A 24475-nucleotide genomic window follows, 5' to 3' on the forward strand; every position below is an offset into this window, starting at 1 on the left:
TGTCCATGGAATATAATCCACATAATAATGTCCTGTTGCTGCAGGATTAACTTCATGCTGTAGCAACCAGGATCAAATTAAGATCCTACATCTGTAGATGTGTCAGACAGAATTATGGCGCCAATGTAAAATGCTGACGGGACTCAGCACTTTGGCTTACCATGACATCACTGGGACTCTGAGGTGTATTTCATCCTATCAAAGAAAATACTGCCTACAATGTTAAACATATTTACTATACTATTACTATTACTATATACTATTGAGGTTCCTGGTCTTATATCCGTATCTGTGTCAAATGTAATTTTAAAAAAACTATTATTTGTGTTATCTCTCCATCCTCGAGAATTTACATAAACCTTCTTCATCATCAAAGACAATTATGCGGTTACCAGGGTTACAACATCCCTTTGTGCTGAACGTCACCACTTCTTGTAGCAAACGTTGTGCGCATAACATGTTTTGAGGAGGCGTTCTTTGTGCCATTGTTCAATCAAGTAAAAACGAGAAAACGGATAAAGTGAGTGTTATTTTCAATATAATGCACATTTGACAGAAGAAAGTAGCATGCTTTTATGCAGAAAAAAAAACATTTCCCGAAGAGAATGGAATAACATACCTACGGTCCGTTCGAGTCATTGCTAGCTAGCCTCACAGTTGACGGCTGTTTATCTTGCTAACGTAGCTATCTAGCCAGCTAATAATCAATAACGTTATCTAATTAGCTAGCTAACTACATTGTAACAGTTGTAGCTATGTTTTTGGAATATCTGTCAAAACATGTGTTCTGTAAGATAGCTTTAGCTAGCTAGTAGCTAACAGGCTAGCTAGATAATTTGCCAGTTAGTTGGCTAGCTATCGAGCTAGCCAGCATGATCTCCTTAATAATTGAATAGAGAAAGCTAGCGTTCTAGATCACTGCAGGACCAGCTAGCTGTGTTTTACATGCACTGCATAACAATATGCACTCTTGTCTCAACAAAGTTACCACAGACAGATGTGCGTTGCTATGATTACCAACACCACAATACCGGTGCTTGCATATGCTATATTGTCTGATCCCCAGACCATGGCAAATACTGTAATATGTATTTTGATCATTCCAAAATAACAACAACGCAAGGCAGCTGAAAATTTGCAGCAGAATAAAATGATTTATTTATTTTAGATTGTTTTGAGATTTTTGTAATCATGCTTTGAATTTGTTTGCAAACTTCAGTACATTAAATGACGACCCAGGCCATGCTTTGAATTATAATGGTGGGGGTGCTTTTCTTCCATGGCACTGAATCCCCTCTCCTCTCCACTCTTCTCCTCCTCCTCTCTCCCCAGTGGACCGTGGGTCAAAGCGCAGGCAGGTGAAGCCTCTGGCTGCCTCTCTGCTGGACGCTTTAGATTATGACAGCTCAGATGACAGCGATTTCAAAGTGGGAGACGCAGATGCCTCAGGTAAATTACACATTTTCTTCCACCACATATGCAGTTATTTCCTGTTATGTTGCGATTCACATCATCTGTCAGCTCAGATAGAACTGGAGAGGAGAAAGGCCTAATTCCGAGTTCCACCTATCTTCAAACCAATTTGAAATGTCCCCAAAAGCAAGTCAGTGGTTTCTATTGTAGACTAAGCTACTCATAGTCATGAATGCTCTATTTAGCTGTGGCTTGAATAGCTTTGAATGACACTTCAATGTGCAGCTGTGATATTTTCTCCATCAAGATTCTCTGTCCGGTGTGTGCCAGTGCCGCCCCACTGTGAGGTGCAGGCGTCCTGAAGTATAGATGAAGACCTCATCACCCTGCTTGTCTGTGTCTGGTAGCAACCTTGTAGAGCAGTGTGTTTCTCACTGACTCCCTGCATGATCTAGAGACAGGCTGTGGCCACTGAGGCGATCTTGACCTGCCACTGTCTGCCTGGGCTGGATTTATTGCTCTGGTCGGCCCTGAGGTCTCTATCCATCCTATCTGAAACACACACACACACTGTGGCCAACTGCTGATAATGAGATTCTACAGTACTGTGAATTGTTTTATTTAACCTTTATTTAACTAGGCAGGTCAGTTGAGAACAAATTATTATTTACATTTTACAATGACTGTGAACCCCCTGGGCTCTGTGGTTTTGATCACTCGACCTGTCATCTGAGGCCTTGAAATCCAACAGCTCTTGTTAATCTGATTGTTGATCTGCATTGCAGATTAGAGAGCTCAATTCAACTTCGCTGTTATCGCTTATCAACATGATTTGATCATAACAGTCCTTCAGGTCATGTTTATCTTTAAGTGTTTCAATACAAGAAAATAACATCAAAAGAGAGAGATTATGACAGCAGACATTCTTTGATTCATACTCTATGTTGATAATGCCTTCTGTCCTCCTCTCCCCTGCTCTAGGGTCAGAGGGTAGTGCCATTGGTAGTGATGAGGAGGAGGAGGGGTCCAAGGAGGAGAGCGCTGCTGAGGACTCTGACAATGACAGCGGCTCGGACAACATCGGCTCTGCAACGGACGGCATCGATGAAGAACAGACCAAGGAGCTGACCGGTGACGACACCCCCACTGAGGAAGAGGAGAAGACCAAGGAACAGCAGCTGTCCTATGACACTGGCACCACCACCACTAAAGAACCTGCTCCATCAGGGGTGCCCAGGGGCCGACGGAGGAGAGAGGAGAAGGCCTCGGACACAGAGGCTGGGAGTGGAGGAAGCGGGAGTGGCACAGGTAGGCTGTTTTAAAATGGTTGTTTTATATTCGTTGTTTTGAAATGTTTTTGTAAACGTGACCAATAAAACCCCTTGAACTTTGATCCAGGTAATGGTAATGCGCAGGACGGAGGCTCAACAACGGCCGCCACACAGGAGCCCAAGAAGTGGAACCTGCGTCGGAACCGACCCATGCTGGACTTCACCACCATGGACGAGCTCAACGAGATGGACGACTACGATAGCGAAGACGACAATGACTGGAGGCCCGCCTCAGGCAAGAAGAAGGGCAAGACGGCGGCTGCCCAGAAAGGAGGGAGTGAGGGAGAGGAGGACGAGGAGGATCACGACGGAGGGAGTGGTAGTGATGATGACGACGACGACAACGAGGATGACGATGGAGGTGATGAAGATGACAATGAAGAAGGGAGCAGTAGCGACAGTGATAAAGAGGTGAAGAAACCCAATAGGAAAGTGAAGAGCAGCAGTGTGTTTGACGAGGAGCTGACCAACGACAGCATGTCACAGGGAAAGAGCAATGAGGTAAATACAACGTCATGTCCTTGTCCTCAGTATCACAGTTTGTTGTTAGCAAACTGCCTCAGGCCCTCAGCATTTAGGCATATCATGTAGTCGTGAAAGTTGTTAGATAAGTTTGCATAACTCTCTAAATCCTTCATTAGTTCAGGTGTGTTAGCCAGCCCAGCACTATGTTGCTTTGTGCCACAGAGTTATATAATCCAATGAGGAGATTGGATGGTATCAGAGTGAGAGAACCACAGAGACTGCTAGAGAGCTACAGCTCTGTGTTAAGCTAATCGACTTAGCTTGGAGTCCATCAGTGTGAATGAGATTTAGCCTACTACTATCTATCAGTAATGATCTGTGGCCAAAGGAGAGGGGGGATTGTGAGCGGTTTTAGATTTACAACTTGGATGAACTTTTTTTGCAGAGGTCCGGAACTTTATTTTTGGGGTCCGGTGCATACGAGCATATTAGATTCACACGTAACCGTGTGTTACATTCAAACACGGAGATAAAAATATATATATATATTTTTTTTAGATAAATTTAACCTAGTTAAGAATAGAATGTGTACAACAGCTCAACAGAATGTAGTGTATACGGGTGCATTTATAATAGTTTTACTGAAACTTTACTGTGTCTGCCACTTCCTGTCTACACAGGATGCCTTGCTGGAGCGTGCCCAGACGTGGAGGGCGGCGGCCCAGAGGATGGAACACATCCTGATCTGCTGTGTGTGTCTGGGAGACAACAGCGAGGACGCTGACGAGATCATCCAGTGTGATAACTGTGGCGTGACCGTACATGAAGGTTAGCAGCTCCAGAGAGATAGGTTACTGTATATAACAGTCCCACCAGGCAAAAATACTTTGAACCAGGGTTGTTTCAACATCATATGTTGTATCTGTTCAACATACTGACGTTGGCATCAATTGAACTTTTGGTTGAAACTGCAAAAAGTGGTCAAAGTACACTAATTTCAACCACAAATCAACAGCAGGATTTCAAAGGTTGGTTTATTTCAAGTACAATTCATGATTGTGGACACATAACTAATTAGCAACCAAAATCAGACGTTGCGTCAGGTTTTTGCCTGAAGAGGTAGCCTGTTGTTATTCTATGGTAAGCACAGATCAGAAACATTTAGAAGGGCTAGGACTACATTGGTAGCTGTTCAGGTTTGGGTCAGAAGAAAAATAAATTCTGTCAAGGCAGAGATTTAAAGATGAGGCAGTGTTTGTGTGCCAGGCTGGGGTTATAGAAGTTTTGGTTGCAAGTTCCATATACCCACAACCAGAAGCAAACACAAAATAATCACCCCTTCACCGTCCACCCAACACCCAACACCTAAACATAAGCAGGGAAACCAGCAAACCAGAAGTGCGTTCTCCCCATACAGTCCTGGCCTGGGGAACTAACAGACTAACCCTCTTCTTCATCTAGCATTATTAGCTCATTGTGTCTCCCTCTGACTGGTTGGAGACAAAATCAATGGCTCCTTAAATCGTCTGTTAGATGTGGCCTTCTCCTCTGGACAGGCGTGGTAACGCTGCCCATGCACACAACTGATCAATGTGACCGCTATAATTTTCAATTACGACCACTTTATTTATTTATTTACAGATGTTTTACTGATTTTTTTAAAGCCCCTAGAAACGGAATGTATGCACACATGTAGGCACGTACGCACACACCATGGCCATTGGCAGCACTAAATCAGAGGGTAACCTTGAGAGTCAGAGTCTTTCAAGTGCAGTGTTGCAAGTCAGTCCTTCGAGCAACACTCACACAGATGCTCTTAGGGAGAGACAGTACGCACACACCCCACTCAAAAATAACGGGAGAGGAGCACAGGCCTAATCACCAATGGTGTATGAGCAGACGTACTGTAGGACACATCTCCCTCCCTGTGTTAATATTGTGTTCCTCTGAGACTTGTCTAATTTCCATGAGAAGAGGCAAAGCAGAACAGAGGGGACCATGCTGAATCAGCGATTGGAGAGATCAGGACAGAGTTTACCATGCTGAGTGGTGTGGAGTCAGGGATTGGAGAGACCAGAACAGAGTTGACCATGCTGAGTAGTGTGGGGTCAGGGATTGGAGAGAACAGAGCAGAACAGAGGTGACCATGCTGAGTGGTGTGGGGTCAGGGATTGGAGAGACCAGAGCAGAACAGAGTTGACCATGCTGAGTGGTGTGGAGTCAGGGATTGGAGAGACCAGAACAGAGTTTACCATGCTGAGTAGTGTGGGGTCAGGGATTGGAGAGACCAGAGCAGAACAGAGTTAACCATGCTGAGTGGTGTGGGGTCAGGGATTGGAGAGACCAGAGCAGAACAGAGTTGACCATGCTGAGTGGTGTGGAGTCAGGGATTGGAGAGACCAGAACAGAGTTTACCATGCTGAGTGGTGTGGGGTCAGGGATTGGAGAGACCAGAGCAGAACAGAGTTGACCATGCTGAGTGGTGTGGAGTCAGGGATTGGAGAGACCAGAACAGAGTTTACCATGCTGAGTGGTGTGGGGTCAGGGATTGGAGAGACCAGAGCAGAACAGAGTTAACCATGCTGAGTGGTGTGGGGTCAGGGATTGGAGAGACCAGAGCAGAACAGAGTTTACCATGCTGAGTGGTGTGGAGTTAGGGATTGGAGAGACCAGAGCAGAACAGAGTTAACCATGCTGAGTGGTGTGGAGTTAGGGATTGGAGAGACCAGAGCAGAACAGAGTTTACCATGCTGAGTGGTGTGGAGTTAGGGATTGGAGAGACCAGAGCAGAACAGAGTTTACCATGCTGAGTGGTGTGGAGTTAGGGATTGGAGAGACCAGAGCAGAACAGAGTTTACCATGCTGAGTGGTGTGGAGTCAGGGATTGGAGAGACCAGAGCAGAACAGAGTTGACCATGCTGAGTGGTGTGGAGTCAGGGATTGGAGAGACCAGAGCAGAACAGAGTTAACCATGCTGAGTGGTGTGGGGTCAGGGATTGGAGAGACCAGAGCAGAACAGAGTTGACCATGCTGAGTGGTGTGGAGTCAGGGATTGGAGAGACCAGAGCAGAACAGAGTTGACCATGCTGAGTGGTGTGGAGTCAGGGATTGGAGAGACCAGAGCAGAACAGAGTTGACCATGCTGAGTGGTGTGGAGTCAGGGATTGGAGAGACCAGAGCAGAACAGAGTTGACTATGCTGAGTGGTGTGGAGTTAGGGATTGGAGAGACCAGAGCAGAACAGGCAGAAGGAGCACTTTGAGGCCAGTTCTTTGGTTGTGTTGTTTTACCAGGTGGAATAAGGGATTTTTATCAGGCTATCTGGTCTTGTAAAATGTTTCTGGTCATTTACTGTACCTGCTACTTCATAGGTTTAAAATATACCAACTAGTTTAGATTTTGATGAAGTTGCGTTGTTGATATCAAGGATCAACAGCTGGAGTATTAATCTTTGTGCCTATTATCTGTACCGTAGTAATGTATTAAGGTGCCTGATCAAACAATGCATATTCTTGTTCTACTTTAGTACAGGACCACAGAACAAGTTGTGCTCCATAAGAAAATGCCCAAGCTACAAATGATTTTACTCGTAGTAACATACAGCATCCAATGATTTTTGTCCTCCCTATATATATTCTGTCCATGTATTCCTAATGTCTTGCTCAATTACAGTTGGGAAAGAATTTACCATTTACCAACCAGACTTTCTCCGGCTATTACAAAATCAATTGAATCGGGAATGGCCTTGTATTACAATCTTTCATTTTCTTTCTGTTGCAACGAAAAAAGCGAGAGGATGCACATTTCGCAAGGAGGGGGGTACTACACATGCGAGAGAGATGTGGAGAGTGAACGAGTGGAGGGGGATGGAAAGGGGGAGTGGGAGGACTGTAGAAAATGCACAATAAGACATGCTTACAAGTTGGAGGACTGTAGAAGAGTAAGACGGCAACAAGGAGGAACTCTCTCTTTCTCCTTCATTTGTCTCTGCATGGCATTTTCCCCTCCCGTGGTGGAGAGGGGCAGGCAGGTAGGAGTGTCTTGGACGCCCCCGACTGAACAGACATCTGTTCCATACTGAACACTGCCCCTCTCGCCAGCCACTTCTTAGACACACACACAAGGCCTTCCTTCGCCGACCGCCTCCCACCCTTGGGTGCCAGCTGCGCCATGGTGCCAGGCACCCTGAGGGAGAGGGGGGGTTGATTGGTTCAGGAGAGGGTTGGCCCCAAACAGCTGCCTCCATGTCACAACTGCTCACCTGCAGCCATGCGCAGCAGCTTGGAAAGGTGACACACACACACACACACACACACACACACACACACACACACACACACACACACACACACACACACACACACACACACACACACACACACATGCGTACCTACCCACGCAGCAATGCAGAACCTGTCATAAGCATGGTACGGTGCTGGCATGAAATTGAAAACAGATTCTGTGCCTAGTGCCCCTCCCACCCTTTGGAGAAGAGGAAAGTGAACTGGTGTTTCAACTGTAGTGGGAGGAGAAGTGGATGCTAAAGCAATGCAAGGTTGCTGCTGCTGTCACTAACGTATAACTGTGACCTAGCTTGTTCAGGTGTTCAGGTGTTCCTCTTGCGATTCTATGGGATTGTTCTGTTAGCCTTTTTGGCTCCAACTAGCTCACATATAGCTCAGGGTTTTGGGGTCAAAAGGTGCTGGATTGTCCTCCATCCTCCTTTCTCTGGGCTGTAGAGGAACAGTGCTCTTAAAAAAACAGGAGCGTGAGGGTGAAGCGGGAGAACAAGGGATGGTAACAGGAAAGAGAGAAAGCGGGAGAACAAGAGAGGGATCGTAAGCGGGAGAACAAGAGAGGGATCGTAAGGAAGAGATGAGCTGTCATTATATGCAGCTCGGGTGAGTCATCTGACCACTTCCTCTCATCTCTCTGCTTGACTCCAGAACTTTTTGTTCTCCTCGTTGTTGCGCTGCACATTCCCTCGTTCTGACACTCTCCTTCTCAGACCAGAGGGAAGGAGTGCTGGATGAAAAATGAAAGGAGAAGATGTAGGATGTCCAGTGTAGCGAGGGGAAGAGTTCAAAAGCCCCGGTGAACACTGAGCAGAGGCCCAGAGAGCCAGTTGTCCGTACAGACAGCCTGGTTCTATCACAGCTATGTACTATACAGACTAGCTCCTTTTGATTAGCATGGGCTAGTGTGTGTGTGTGTGTGTGTGTGTGTGTGTGTGTGTTGTGAGTGATGACAGACATCATTAACTGCACCACTGTCTCTCTCAATCTGCTTTATGTCTTCTGGACTGAAGCCTAAATGCTAATTCTAGCTTTTCAGTAGCGAAGACAGTCACTTGTTTGTTGTTTTTATGTCCCTTTGCAATTTCTTTTCTTTTTCGTCTTGCAGTTTTACCATTTCAGCAGTGTAATGGTATCCGGTGTCATTTTAAAGCAGCACGGCTGTTAAAATGCTCTCCCCTAATAAAGAACATTACATTGTCATTAATAGGCCCAGGTTACGTCCCAAATGGCACCCTATTCCCGACACATGGCTCTGGTCAAAAGTAGTGTACTAATAAGGAATAGGGTGCCATTTGGGACGCGAACTCATTCTACCACAAATTAAATCCCTGTGCTATTGATTTCACTCCCTAACGAGTTCTGGACCGTAAAGTTAATTATTTTCTCAAATGTGCTTAATTCATTTAGGCTCCGCTGTTTGGGCTTATTTGTTTAAATGCATATTCAGTAGAATAAAAACATGTTTGGGAGGGATGTTTTTTGTTGTCGCTGCAATGGACATCACATTTAGCAGTTCAAACTAATTAAAAAGTATGAGATTTTTTTTCTTCTCTCGTTTAAACAAACTTTTATTGTGTTTTACATCCTTGGGCTAAACACTGGTGAGTGGAGTGTACTAAGCACAGACCTAGAAATCACAGCTATATTTTTTAAGAGTTCCTACTAGGGCTGTTGCGGTGACCGTATTACCGCCACACCGGCGGGCGGTCATGAGTCATGAAGGAAGTCAAATTCCACGTGACTGTTTAGTCATGGTAATTAGGTCTCTTCAAGCTCTGATAATGCTGCTGGTCATTAGTAGCCAATCAAACTTGCTAACTGCCTGGTACTCAGCACTCTATTGTCCCTCTAATCACTCTGACATCAAATGCCAATGTGTCAAATCTAATCAAACACTAGCTGGCTGGCATGAAAATGAACCACTGGAAAAGCGTCCCCAATTTGTTATTTAAGTGCAGAGATGACATGTATTTTTTCCCGCTGCCCCTGTTTCGATACAGGTGCATGATAATGGTCCACTCTAAAGCAAGATTTCACACATTCAGTACCAGTCAAAAGTTTAGACACACCTACTCATTCAAGGGTTTTTCTTTATTTTGACTATTTTCTACATTGTAGAATAATAGTGAAGACATCAAAACTATGAAATAACACATGGAATCATGTAGTAACCAAAAAAGTGTTAAACAAATCAAAATATATTTTTAATTTAAGATTCTTCAAATTAGCCACCCTTTGCCTTGATAACAGCTTTGCACACTCTTGGTATTCTCTCAACCAGCTTCATGATGTAGTCACCTGGAATGCATTAGAATTAGCAGGTGTGCTTTGCTAACCTCGCTAGGGTACGTGGGACGGTAGTGTCCCACCTGACAAACATCCAGTGAAATTGCAGAGCGCCAAATTCAAAAACAGAAATTCTGATTATAAAAATTCTGAAAACATACAAGTGTTATACATGGGTTTAAAAATAAACTTTTTGTTAATCCAACCGATGTGTCAGATTTCAAAAGGCGTTACGGCGAAAGCATACCATGTGATTATCAGAGAACAGCGCCCAGCAGACAAATCATTACAAACAGTAACCAGCCGAGTAGAAGAGTTACACAAGTCAGAAATAGAGATAAAATTAATCACTTACCTTTGATGGTCTTCATATGGTTGCACTCAGAAGACATTCATTTACTCAATACATGTTTGTTTAGTTCGATAAAGTCTCTCTCTATATCCAAAAACATCAGTTTTGTTTGCGTTTTCTTCAGTAATCCACAGGTTCAGCGCAGTCACAACAGGCAGACAAAAAAATCATAATTGTATCCGTAAAGTTCATAGAAACATGCCAAACGATGTTTATATTCAAGCCTCAGGTTGTTTTTAGCCGAAATAATCAATAATATTTAAACCGTCATCAATATAAAAGGTAAACAAGAAAGGTGTGCTCTTGGGATTGTGCATGAAAAAGCTCTGGGACACTGTAGGGTCCACTCATTCAGACTGGTCTTACTCCCTCATTTTTTTAGAATACAAGCCTGAAAGAATTTCTAAAGACTGTTGACATCTAGTGGAAGGCATAGGAAGTGCAATTTGAGTCCTAAGTCAATGCATACTGTAATGGCATTGAATAGAAAACTAAAAATTAAAAAAATCCTACTTTCTGGCTGGATTTTTCATGTTTTCGCCTTCCAAATCAGTTCTGTTATACTCAGTCATTATTTTAACAGTTTTGGAAACTTTAGAGTGTTTTCTATCCAAATCTACCAATTATATACATATCCTAGCTTCTGGGCCTGAGTAGAAGGCAGTTTACTTTGGGGACGCTTTTCATCCGGAGGTGAAAATAGTGCCCCCTACCCTAGAGAAGTTAAAAGTTAAGTTGTGGATTTTTTTCCCCTTATTAATTCGTTTGAGCCAATCAGTTGTGTTGTGACAAGGTGGTATACAGAAGATAGCCCTATTTGGTAAAAGACCAACCCAAAGAGAAATGACAGTCCATTACTTTATGACGTGAAGGTCAGTCAATCTGGAAAATGTCCAAAGCTTTGGAAGGAGAAGGGCACAACGGCCGTGAACAGCATGGACAGCATTTTAAGGGTGCGTTACGGCCACACAAAGGGGAATGCCGGCGTGACATTCTAAGCATTATCAAGTAATTGTCAAATTGTGAATGAGTGACTGTGTGTTCAGCATGGGCAAAAAAACAAAGCAGAGCTCATGCCTTTTCAAGTAACTTTTTTCAAATCATCATTTGAGTCGCATCATGCAGCCTTACAATGTATTAAAAATCAAACATATAGCCCAGCGTTTGTAGAACAACTAAAGTTCCATTAATAACTCTAAATTGAGCATATAGGAGTACCTATTTCTTTATTATCCTCTCAACACAAAATAGCCGTATGTGCTCACTCCCTCATCGCTTGGAGAAAATATCCTTTCTATTTTATTCAGCTTTGTTCAATTGTATTCTTCATACTATAAAATATTACCATGGAATTCTAAGCAAATCTTGTCTGCTAAATGAACTAGTGTAGCACACAGCCATTTGGCATAGCCAGATTAGAACCTAACATAAGGACAACTCCGAGTATGCTGATATTTTCTTCTGAAATAGACTGCTTTTGCTTCATATCATGTTTCTTCAGACCTGTCTAAAATAAGTAATGGATTTATTGTGAAGGTATAGGCTATAATACATGGATTTATTACACTTTTTAAAATGTAGATGTTCCAAAGGTCAGCATCAGTGTTTTGTAGGCTGTGTGGAAGCCAGGAGATGCTGAATGTGTTTAACTGTCAATTACCGTGACACCGACAGTTGTTTGCTTGCCAATGACCGGCTGCCTTAATGTTGTGACCGCCACAGCCCTAGTCCTTACAATGACCATTTGTGACTGTAACTGGTCTGGTGTGTGTCGTACTGTAGTAACTGCAGAAAAGACAGTTGACTGAGGCCCCAGTAGATGATGAATGTCCCCTATCTCTCTCTCTCTCTTACACTCTGGCAGTGTCCTGGGGCCTTTGTACTGTAAATCTGCTACAGATATCGTATAGGCACAAATCCTACACTGTTTCCCTCTATCCTCCTTCACTGTAAGTATGCTTCACAGTGTATGACTTTGTCTGAAATGGAACCTCATTCCTTATATTGAGCATTATGTTCATCCGGTTGTCCCTTTCATATGACAGTTTAGTCCGTTGCATAACTGTAGAGTCTAGCCTTTGTACTGTTTGAAGTGTAGGCCTAGTAGCCTATGCATAGTCATTTGTCAATACCTGCTCTTGTCGTTCCTCTGTCACGCAGTCCTCTTAGTAGTTCCATTTGAAGACAGCCTTGGTAAGGCGATAGCAGTTTTAGATGAGGTTCATAAAGTGCTTTGTGCTTAGCAGACATATGGCCTCCATATTGTCCTGTTCTACATCAGGGTAATTAAGGGCCTTGCTCAGCTCAAGGTTAAAAACCGTGTTTTCCCTCTCGCTGTTTCAACTAACTGCAGAAACAATAATGCAGCAAGGGCAGCCCCCGAAGCCCCTGAAATGCATTTAAAGGCCCACGCCTTAATAAAAAATAAAAAACCCAACAACAGCCCCGCCACTTGATTATCTATGATGATGCTGGAGAATATTTTTCTAATCACTCTCAAATGCATCTAACCACTCACAAATGCATCTAACCACTCTCAAATACATAGTAAAAGTCTTCAGTGTCTTCAAATGAATTCAATCCTAGAGGAGGAGAAGTACAGGTGAATGAATGAATGAATGGGACTCCAGCACCCACAGAGGAAAGCAAGGCATTGTGAAGCTGCTTATTGACAGTTTTCATTTTAGAAATGGCCTTGTAATCCATTATGAGGCCTTTGTCAGATGAGAACATTGAATTATACATATTATTTAATTTCCCCTCTCCTTCTCTGTCTGTCTTCCTTTCAAAACAGGTTTAGCAAATCTAATTGAAATGCAAAATGAAAACGCTATCAATCCGCGGTAGCCGTGTGGTTTTTCTCCCCCTTATAACGAGTAACTGATTTACTCTATGCTTTACTGGCCATGGGAATGATTGCATTGTTTTTTAAAAGGAGCAGAATAAAGTCATGTTTTGAGAGATCACTCTCCATCTTATTATGGAATTTGAATTCAGTGCGGCTGATTTAAAGGAAGATCTGAAAACACTCACATCTGTCATAAAAACCATCAATTACATAATGTGTAATTGGTGTTATTCAGTGAGATCAGAGTTGTGTGTGTTGTCTCTGAAGCCCCATTTTGCACACCGGCTCTGCTTATATGAGTGTTTTTGAATAGGTCCACTTAATCTTGGAATGGAAAGTGTTACCATTCATGAAAAAATTGAATTGAACTAATCTAAGAGCATCCATCTTGAACATGCTGGTTTTTTATTTTTTCGGTGGGAGAAAAATAAATATTTTGATAGGCAGCCACAGAGTGAGATGAATAGATTCAACTGGAGATAGAGATTAGAGTAAATGTGAGTAAAACCACATGAATTAAATCACAAAAAGCGTATATATTTCAAACCTGTTTTTACCTAGCCTAATGGTTTATTGAATTGATTAAAACTGAACTGCATGTAGGAAGAGAACACCGCGGTTATGTATTTTTCTCAAAATATTGACTGTTGGACTTGAGATATTTGTGTATTCCGTAATAGACATGAGGAATATTGATTTGTTCCACTTCCATCTGAATTAATTTGCATTTGAAATCTAAATGGGATGTGTAATGATGGATGTAATGATGGAACAGGTAGCACTGGAGCAGCATACATAATAATGAACTGAATTCCCCTTTAATGGCGCTGCTCTGACAGGTGTGTTTGTGTGTACTCTCTCCACCTCACTCTCAGAAGGAGGCAGAGATGGACATTATGTTGGGTGTGTTGAGAACCGTACAGAGATGATTAGTGTGACATCGCTGCCAACATGAAAATGGGAACCCATCTATGCACTGTCAAAATAACTGATTGCTCTCTCACCAATATGAGGTGTGCCCATTACTTCTCCTTTGATCCTGGGAAGAAGAGAGCTAGTCCAACACTTCCTCCCTCATCTTCATATTAGAACAGATGGAGATTCAGAACCACACACACACACACACACACACACACACACACACACACACACACACACACACACACACACACACACACACACACACACACACACACACACACACACACACACACACACACACACACACTCATATTCACACCTGTATATGTTAACACCATATACCTAAATAGACCTTTCTTTCACTGTTAAATCTTGATACAGTTAAAAGTACATCTTGATTTAGTAGACACTATACACTACCCCTGCCCCCTATACCCTCTTTAACTGCCAAGCTCGTCATTTCTGACAAGGATAATCTTCACTTGGAGGATTATAAAGCTATCCCGTAGTCATCACTTTTGGTCAGCTTAGCTCACATTAGCCAGCACCCCATGGCTTAGTGCTTCCAGCTTTGTATCTCGGTTCAAAAGGAACATCGGAGATTTGTGGCGACGGTTCAGCCGTAAGTCGGTAAAACCAGCGTGGTGATCGTTCACAACCCGGTTTCTTTGATTAAAAGCACCAATCACTATTAAGGACAACTGTTGCCAGCAGTATTTTCAGAAATATATTTTCTTTAAGAAAGTAAACCTTGAGCTATATTGGAGCACCTGGGGACTTAACCTCTTGTCCTGACACACATACTGCGGGGGGAAGCATCGAGACAGAAGGAAATGTTTTTTGTTTTCTTGTTGTAGTTAAATGTGAGGCAGAGATCGTGGTTTGGAGGTCAGGGTGAAGCTCCAGCTGTGTACTAATTGCCCTATTGAAATAATCAGTGCTTGAATGATGTAATCCTGACTTGATTAATGTCATTCTGACTTGGACTTCCTCTCAGCTTGAAGCCAATTACATGGTCGTAAATAAACCTGCAGGCTACAACAGTACACTATATATACCCCCCCCCCATTTTCTACGCTGACGAACATCCCTTCAATCCACTCTAGCCTGTCTATACCCTGTGATGCAGAACAAATGGACACAATCAGAGAGCACCTATAGAGGACATCTACGCATTGAGAGAAAGAAAAAAAACAGACACACAACTGAATAAACATTGCCGTCTGGTGTGGCTTCTGGATGTTTGCCGTCAGTGGGTCTTCAGACTGGACTGATTCCCCAGTGTGGTCCAGAGTGACAAGCATACAGAGTATGTACAACATTGAGCCTTTGATTTGTGAGTCTCTCCCATAGCTCAGAGAGCCTGGAGGCTGTTTGACTGAATTAGGAGCCAGTGTGTTATCTCTCCAATGGAAGGCAGAGCGGCTGATTGCTGCCCTCATTGGTAGTGCGGATCACGTTCGGCCAGTGTAATAGCAGCCATAGAAACCGCATCAACGAAAATAATTGTTTTGGCAACCCTGGAAAATTAAGAATACAACATTAACATGCTTTGCTTGTGGCGTGTGGCTTCTCTCTCTTCTCTCGTCTTAGGTCTCGATAATATGATCAAATGTTCCCCATTTAGAAAGCTGTAGCAAAAGGTTTAAGAGAAAATCTAAATCTTTCTGGAGGTTTGAGGAGAAACTAGCAAACAGCAAGTTGACACCATGTTGTGTGCTTGTCAGGGCACTGTTCTCTGGTCTTCTCAATCCTAGGTGTAACACAGCCTTTTGCACCTTTTTAAGAGGATCCACTAACTGGTAATGGATTCTGCAACCCTTACTCAGATAGTCAGAGCTATTGCACGATAGAATAGATACAAATCTGTAAAGTTGGAACTGTTAGATACTAGCTAACGACACAATGTTCACAGCAAATGTAAAACCTAATGGAATATGTTAGCCAGTATTAGCTACCGGTCAGCGTTATGGATGTAATTGACAGACATTCTACATGTGTTCCAGGTTGCTATGGAGTGGACGGGGAGAGTGACTCCATCATGAGTTCCGCCTCTGAGAACTCCACGGAACCGTGGTTCTGCGATGCTTGCAAGAACGGCGTCACGCCCAGCTGTGAGCTCTGCCCCAATCAGGACGGGATCTTCAAAGAGACTGACGCTGGAAGGTGGGACTTGATTATAGGTTGACCGTTTAATCGGAATGGCCGAATAATTAGGGCCGATTTCAGGTTTTCATAACAATCGGAAATCGGTATTTTTGTGAACACATTCTTACTTTCAATGAAGGCCTAGGAACGGTGGGTTAACTGCCTTGGTCAGGGGCATAATGACAGAATTTCACCTCGTCAGCTCGGGGGGTCCAATCTTGCAACCGTACAGTTAACTAGTCCAACGCAATAACGACCTGCCTCTCTCTCGTTGCACTCCACAAGGAGACTGCCTGTTATGCGAATGCAGTAAGCAAAGGTAAGTTGCTAGCTAGCATTAAACTTATCTTTATAAAAAACAATCAATCATAATCACTAGTTAACTACACATGGTTGATGATATTACTAGATATTATCTAGCATGTCCTGCGTTGCATATCGGTGGTAGGCAGAAGCAGGCGCGTAAACATTCATTCAAACAGTACTTTCATGCGTTTTGCCAGCAGCTCTTCGTTGTGCGTCAAGCATTGTGCTGTTTATGACTTCAAGCCTATCAACTCCTGAGATGAGGCTGGTGTAACCGAAGTGAAATGGCTAGCTAGTGAGCGCGCGCTAATAGCGTTTCAAACGTCACTCGCTCTGAGCCTTCTAGTAGTTGTTCCCCTTGCTCTGCATGGGTTATGCTGCTTTGATGGTGGCTGTTGTTGCGTTGCTGGTTCGAGCCCAGGGAGGAGCGAGGAGAGGGACGGAAGCTTTACTGTTACACTGGCAATACTAAAGTGCCTATAAGAACATCCAATAGTCAAAGGTTAATGAAATACAAATGGTATAGAGGGAAATAGTCCTATAATTCCTATAATAACTACAACCTAAAACTTCTTACCTGGGAATATTGAAGACTCATGTTAAAAGGAACCACCAGTTTTCATACAGTGGGGCAAAAAAGTATTTAGTCAGCCACCAACTGTGCAAGTTCTCCCACTTAAAAAGATGAGGCCTGTAATTTTCATCATAGGTACACTTCAACTATGACAGATAAAACGAGGGAAAAAAATCCAGAAAATCACATTGTATGATTTTTTTATAAATTTATTTGCAAATTATGGTGGAAAATAATTATTTGGTCAATAACAAAAGTTTATCTCAATACTTTGTTATATACCCTTTGTTGGCAATGACAGAGGTCAAATGTTTTCTGTAAGTCTTCACAAGGTTTTCACACACTGTTGCTGGTATTTTGGCCCATTCCTCCATGCAGATCTCGTCTAGAGCAGTGATGTTTTGGGGCTGTTGCTGGGCAACACAGACTTTCTACTCCCTCCAAAAATGTTATATGGGGTTGAGATCTGGAGACTGGCTAGGCCACTCTAGGACCTTGAATTGCTTCTTACGAAGCCACTCCTCCGTTGCCCGGGCGGTGTGTTTGGGATCATTGTCATGCTGAAAGACCCAGCCACGTTTCATCTTCAATGCCCTTGCTGATGGAAGGAGGCTTTCACTCAAAATCTCACGATACATGGCCCCATTCATTCTTTCCTTTACACAGATCAGTCGTCCTGGTCCCTTTGCAGAAAAACAGCCCCAAAGTATGATGTTTCCACCCCCATGCTTCACAGTAGATATGGTGTTCTTTGGATGCAACTCAGCATTCTTTATCCTCCAAACACGATGAGTTGAGTTTTTAACAAAAAGTTATATTTTGGTTTTATCTGACCATATGACATTCTCCCATTCTTTTTCTGGATCATCCAAATGCTCTCTAGCAAACTTCAGACGGGCCTGGACATGTACTGGCTTAAGCAGGGGGACAAGTCTGGCACTGCAGGATTTGAGTCCCTGGCGGCATAGGGTGTTACTGATGGTAGGCTTTGTTACTTTGGTCCCAGCTCTCCGCAGGTCATTAACTAGGTCCCTCCGTGTGGTTCTGGGATTTTTGCTCACCGTTCTTGTGATCATTTTGACCCCACGGGGTGAGATCTTGCGTGGAGCCCCAGATCGAGGGAGATTATCAGTGGTCTTGTATGTCTTCCATTTCCTAATAATTGCTCCCACAGTTGACTCCTTCAAACCAAGAGAGAAAGTGATGGAGAGAAAGACTGGAAGAAAAAGAGAGAAGGGTAGGAATAGAGAGAGGAGAAAGAAAGCAAGTGAGGGAAGGAGAAGAAGATGGGGGGGGGTGGGAGAGGAGAGACAGTGAGGGATAGCGAGAGAGAGAGAGAGTGTTATGTGAAGCGTGGAGACTCCAGCCACGCTATCGCTGATGGTGCTCCTCAGCCAGCCTGCACCCAAATTTACTACTTCACTAGAGCATGAAAAACACAGCAAATTAAACTGTGGAGATGGATATCTTTATATTGGACTTCGGATTCTCTTCCCCAAAGTCTGCATTTGAATTTGTGTCACACCAAGCGGATGCTCAGTCAGAGAGTGTGGCTGGGCTGCTGAAATCAACTACTGAAGATTTCCAAGTTTTTAAGTGTATAAGTGATTAATTTAAGTTAATTATCTGAGTGAAGTTTTCTGATTTTGCGTTGTTTACATTTTACGCTTTTGCAGTGCCTAATTTAATAGAGCTTTGTCAGCATAAATTGACTAATATAACTTAAAGTAAAAATCCCCCCAAAAGCACTCATTCCTATTATTTACATTGTTACACAACTGTAATATGTGAGAACAGTATTTTTTTTGTTAACAAATATTTCATTTTGACGATATAATAAGGTTGTTAGCAACGTGAACATTGTTGTGGAAATCTGTTGCAGCTCAAGTCGACTACAACATCCACAATGCAATGATCTCTCTATGGGCTAGCTAGCTAGCTAGCTAGCAAACGTAGCTACACAAAATAATACCAAAGTCAATATCAGCATGTGAAGAAGTTAGTTGGCTGTAAAATCGCCTGAACAAACTGCACTATCAATTTGGGAGTCTACAATCTCACCATGTTCATCCTGCAGATCGATGTGCCTCACAGAGTGGAGTCTGACATTCACAATGACACCATGCAATACACCCTGGACCGACGAGGCAGACAAATAGGAGAAATGTGTTCGACCCTCTTTTAAATTACACATTTCTTGAGGTAGGAATATCACAAAAATATGATCAATGACTAATTTGAGAGAAGACAACTTCCCGCGTTATGACATTGACCAGTATTGAAATCAGACCTGTATGAATCTAAAAGTCATATTCCTATTAACGTCCAGTGTAGTGAGAGAGACTTTATCACAATGCTATATCATACCTGCAGAATTTCTGCCTGCTTGAACGGCAATCGCTCAGATACACATGAAATGACCCAGGGAATAGATAGAAAATCGCTCAGAGATGCACAAATATAACATAACATTCAAAATGAGTCAATCTTCTCTTTAAAGATGCATTATAAAGGTTTTGTATCATTTCAGCCAGTAGCTTTGAAAGTAGCGCTCACGAGCCAAAACGGGTCCCCGAAAATTCATCAATTTTGTATTATATGTTACATCCTGCAACAACAACAAATCCTGCCATTCCAATTCTTACAATGTTACAAATTTGTACGCGTTTAAGATCCTGTTCAAACACTAATTGTGACCATTAGAAAGCTCGTGATTACTTCACGTGGACTACCCAGTCTCTGTTTTAGTATACTCTCAATGTGTATAATGGTCTTTGCTTTCATTGGTTAAGTAGGCACATACATCAGCAATGGGGCTATTTGAAGCATCTTTGTTTCTTTTCATGTGTATTTTCTAGATGGGTCCATGTGGTTTGTGCGCTCTATGTCCCTGGAGTAGCGTTTGGGGACATTGATAAACTACGACCAGTGACTCTCACAGAGATGAACTACTCCAAGTATGGGGCCAAGGCAAGTACAAAGGAAATGTTTTCTAGAATAAAGATGTGGCGATGGAAATATTCTGTTAAACAGTGTAAATTGTATGAAACAAAATCAATCCGTATTACTTCAAACATGCTTTGTCAGAGTGGAAGGCTGAGGAAGGTGTTTTAGATTTCTGGTTTCCCATTGTCTGTTGATGAATAAGTCCGGTTTATGAGGAGCAGCACATTAAGACCGTAATAAAGTGACTCGTGTGGTTGGTTACCGTCCAACACTTTACATCCAACTTTAACATAGTGATCCATCAGCGTACAGTCACTCTGACATTCATTCTAGCTGAAAGCCTGTTTGAGGGTCACTAAGCCAATAGAATACACTTTTATTGAAGAGAGTGACTTTTAGAAATACGATCCAGGGGCATTTCACACTGAAAATAAATTGCTGCTGAAAAATGTGTATTATCATAAAAATGAATAATTAAAGCATATGCAAGTTTCTCCAAGTGGTCACTTTGTCCCTTTGGCAGAACTGAGCGAAGTCGATGTTGTAGTTTCTGAACCTTTAGGTTTTCCTTTGTCCCTGACTGCAGTTTCTGAGATCTCCATTTTCTTTTGACCTTTTGTTCATAAGTGGTGTTTCTGACCCATGTTTTTGCTTTCTCTTTTGTCTAGGAGTGCAGTTTCTGCGAGGACGCCCGGTTCGCCCGGACAGGCGTGTGTATCAGCTGTGATGCTGGCATGTGCCGATCCTACTTCCATGTGACCTGTGCTCAGAGGGAGGGGCTTCTCTCAGAGGCCGCTGCGGAGGAGGTGAGAGAAGACCGGACATGAATCATGTGATCCTGTGTATATATACAGTACAAGTCAAAAGTTTGGACACAGCTACTCGTTCCAGGGTTTCTCTTTATTTGTCATCTTTTTAATGACAAAACACATATGGAATCATGTAGTAACCAAAAAAGTGTTAAACAAATCTAAATATATATGAGATTTGAGATTCTTCAAATTAGCCACCCTTTGACAGCTTTGCACAGCGCATTCACAGTCCCTGAAATGCATTTGAACAACGTGGGTGGCGGGGGGGTTCTTAGTGCAGGATTCAGGTCACTCCCTGCGATAAGAAGACAGTAATGTATTCATTTTTACAAACGACTAGTCCTTTAAAACAGTCTCTTAAACTGGTCCTGGCTCCTTCATCAACCTCCTGCTATAGGCAGAGTCTTATATTGAGAATGTAATAAAACATGGAAGGCTGTATAATTATGACACTCTAAGGATCTGGTTATAGCTGGTATTCAGGATCCGTCTGCAGTGCAGCTGATGTATGCACCTCGCGTCACTTCTTTCTGCGGCACAAAGGCGGCCGGCGTACTGATAAACCCGGCCCAGAAAGTGCCTACTCACCGCTATCCATTTAATCCATTGAGCTGTGGCAAAGGGCCCCTATCAACAGGTGAAGCCTCTGATAAAATCTGCCGAAACACCTTAAGCCTAAACGATTCTAGGGGAGCCAGGGGCTGCCTGCCTGTCTGGGGGGAGAAAAACGGTTGAGTTTGAGTGTTTCTCCCTGACTGAGCAGGGGAAAAGAAAAGGTCATAGGACCTTGTAGGTGAGCTGTATGGTTGTTGTGGATATGGAAAATAATTAAGAAGTAGAGGCTTTCATTGTTCTTCGCTCTTTTCTTACCTGGAATTTGGAAGACCATTTCTGAGAAAAATTACCATCACTAAACTCAGTTCTAGATGCACTCTACTTCAGCATTGAGCACAGTTCATCACTCTGAGAGCACTAAATGGATGTTATGTTTCTCACATAACAATGATACAATTATTCTTTTGAATTACATAGAGTCCTTTCGGAAAGTATTCAGACCCCTTCCCCTTTTCCACATTTTGTACAGCCTTATTCTAAAATGGATCAAATAAAATAAAACATCAATCTACACAAAATACCCCATAATGACAGAGAAAACAGGCTTTTAGAAATGTTTGCAAATGTATAAAAAAAATACGTATTTAACATAAGTATTCAGACCCTTTGCTATGAGACTCGAAAAAGAGCTCGGGTGCATCCTGTTTCCATTGATCATCCTTGAGAGGTTTCTACAACTTGATTGGAGTCCACCTGTGGACATGGGAAGGGTACACACCTGTCTATGTAAGTTCCCACAGTTGACGGTGCATGTCAGAGCAAAAACCAAGCCATGAGGTCGAAGCAATTGTCCGTAGAGCTCTGAGAAAGGATTGTGTCGAGACACCGATCTGGGGAAGGGTAACATAAAATATTTGCAGCAATGAAGGTCCCCACGAACACAGTTGTCTCCATTTTTAAATGGAAGAAGGTTGTAACCACCAACCACCAGCTGGCCGCCCAGCCAAACTGAGCAATCGGGGGAGAAGGGCCTTGGTCAGGGAGGTGACTTAGAACCCAATGATCACTCGGTCAGAGTTCCTCTGTGGAGATGGGAGAAACTTCCAGAAGGACAACCATCTCTGCAGCACTCCACCAATCAGGGCTTTATGGTAGAGTGGCCAGACGGAAGCCACTCTTCACTAAAAGGCACGACAGCCCACTTGGAGTTTGTCAAAAGGCACCTAAAGGACTCTCAGACCATGATAAACAAGATTCTCTGGTCTGATGAAACCAAGAAACTTTTTGGCCTGAATGCCAAGCGTCACATCTGGAGGAAAACTGGCACCACAGTGAAGCATGGTGGAGGCAGCATCATGCTCTAGGGATGTTTTTCAGTGGCAGGGACTGGGAAACTAGTCAGGATCGGGGAATGATGAACAGAGTAAAGTACAGAGAGATCCTTGATGAAAACCTGCTCCAGAGCGCTCAGGACCTCAGATTGGGACGAAGGTTCACCTTCCAACAGGACAACGACCCTAAGCACACAGCCAATACAACACAGGATTGGCTTTGGGACAAGTCTCTGAATGTCCTTGAGTGGCTCAGCCAGAGCCCGGACTTGAAACCGATCAAACATCTCTGGCAAGACTTGAAAATAGCTGTGTCGCAACGCTTCCCATCCAACCTGACAGAGCTTGATAGGATCTGCAAAGAAGAATGGGAGAAACTCTCCAAATACAAGTGTGCTAAGCTTGTAGTGTCATACCCAAGAAGACTTGAGGCTGTAATCGCTGCCAAAGGTGCTTCAATAAAGTACTGAGTAAAGGGTCTGAATACTTATGTAATTGTGATATTTTAGTTTTTTTTAAAGAATTATACATGAACAAAAAAATAAATAATTATGCGGTATTATGTGTAGATTGATGAGGGGAAAAAACTATTTAATAGATTTTAGAACAAGGCTGTAACATAACAAAATGTGGAAAAATTCAAGTGGTCCGACTGCGCTGTAAATGACTATTTTACACAGGAAAACAGATCTCTTGACTGAAGAGTGCTGAAAGACATGCCATACACAGTGCACAAGAAGCGATGTTCACCTGTGGTCGATCAGGTTTTGAACACGTGCGTGTGTGTGTGTGTGTGTGTGTGTGTGTGTGTGTGTGTGTGTTTCCCCAGGACATAGCCGATCCCTTCTTTGCGTATTGTAAGCAGCATGCGGACCGCTATGACAGGAAGTGGAAGAGGAAGAACTACCTGGCGCTCCAGTCCTACTGCAAGGCATCTCTACAGGACAAAGAGAAGCAGCTGGCCCCTGAGGCACAGGTGAGAGGTCAAGACTGGCTCAGACTCACACTGGCTTGCCCCTGTTAGGGCTGCAGAAGTTGTCTTTGAACATGAATAGAAATGCTTGTCAGTGTTTCCTTCATAGTTAATTGTTCTATATGCAAGTTTCAGTCTTTGACTGATTGACTTTTTTATTTGAACAAGTGAGTTGGAAAACACAGCAGAAACAACCTGGGGAGGTTGTAAGTTGTAATGCCTGGGTCCCAAATGGGATCCTATTCCCTATATAAAGCACTACTTTTGACCAGGGCCCATATATAGGATAGGGTGCCATTTGGGACACAGCCGGGCTGTCATTAGATAATGAAGTGTGTGTTTCTTTGTGTTGTGTTGAACCCCTGGCAGGCCCGTATCACCACCCGGCTGCAGCAGTACCGGGCCAGGGCAGAGCTGTCCCGTAACACTCGGCCCCAGGCCTGGGTCCCCCGGGAGAAGCTTCCACGACCCCTGACCTCCAGCGCCTCCGCCATCAGGAAACTCATGAGGAAGGCCGAGCTCATGGGCATCAGGTAGGAGTTAATGTCTGTAGGAAAAATATGGTGTTCAGGCAACCAAGAATTGAGGTGCAGCCCAAATATAGAATTCACACTTGATACTTAAAAAAAATAAAAATAATAATCCAATATAAAGATTTTTTTGAACTGGATGCGTGAGAGCTGCAACTTTTTCCCCTTGTCAGGGAGGGGCTTTGAGGTCAGAAAGGTGGACCAGGAAGCAGAGGGTTGTCGGTTCAAATCTCTTTTTCCTTCTTCAGCACGGACATCTTCCCTGTAGACACATCAGACATCAGCGCAAGTGTGGACGGACGCAGGAAACACAAGCAGCCTGCCCTCACTGCAGACTTCGTCAACTATTACCTGGGTGAGTAGGGAAACAAAAACCATCTGACTAAT

The 24475-nt window shown here is 43.2% G+C and overlaps 1 protein-coding gene across 4 annotated transcripts in view; it reads left to right on the forward strand.

The window, feature by feature from the left end:
- Positions 1 to 374: 374 nt before the first annotated feature.
- LOC124043339 (PHD finger protein 14-like) overlaps positions 375 to 24475 on the forward strand; it is a 119743-nt gene continuing 95642 nt past the window's right edge. For 3 of the 4 annotated variants that reach the window (XM_046361857.1, XM_046361859.1, XM_046361860.1), the window contains exons 1-11: positions 375 to 520; positions 1333 to 1449; positions 2395 to 2721; positions 2812 to 3245; positions 3890 to 4037; positions 15920 to 16079; positions 19800 to 19911; positions 20556 to 20693; positions 23415 to 23561; positions 23916 to 24091; positions 24337 to 24443. In XM_046361857.1, the coding sequence (XP_046217813.1) occupies position 520; positions 1333 to 1449; positions 2395 to 2721; positions 2812 to 3245; positions 3890 to 4037; positions 15920 to 16079; positions 19800 to 19911; positions 20556 to 20693; positions 23415 to 23561; positions 23916 to 24091; positions 24337 to 24443 (1867 nt within the window). In that variant the 5' untranslated portion in view covers positions 375 to 519. The remainder of the gene's footprint in view (positions 521 to 1332; positions 1450 to 2394; positions 2722 to 2811; positions 3246 to 3889; positions 4038 to 15919; positions 16080 to 19799; positions 19912 to 20555; positions 20694 to 23414; positions 23562 to 23915; positions 24092 to 24336; positions 24444 to 24475) is intronic. The other variant, XM_046361858.1, reaches the window with a different exon arrangement.

This window comes from Oncorhynchus gorbuscha, linkage group LG09, assembly GCF_021184085.1.
Source record: "Oncorhynchus gorbuscha isolate QuinsamMale2020 ecotype Even-year linkage group LG09, OgorEven_v1.0, whole genome shotgun sequence".
Taxonomy (NCBI): domain Eukaryota; kingdom Metazoa; phylum Chordata; class Actinopteri; order Salmoniformes; family Salmonidae; genus Oncorhynchus; species Oncorhynchus gorbuscha.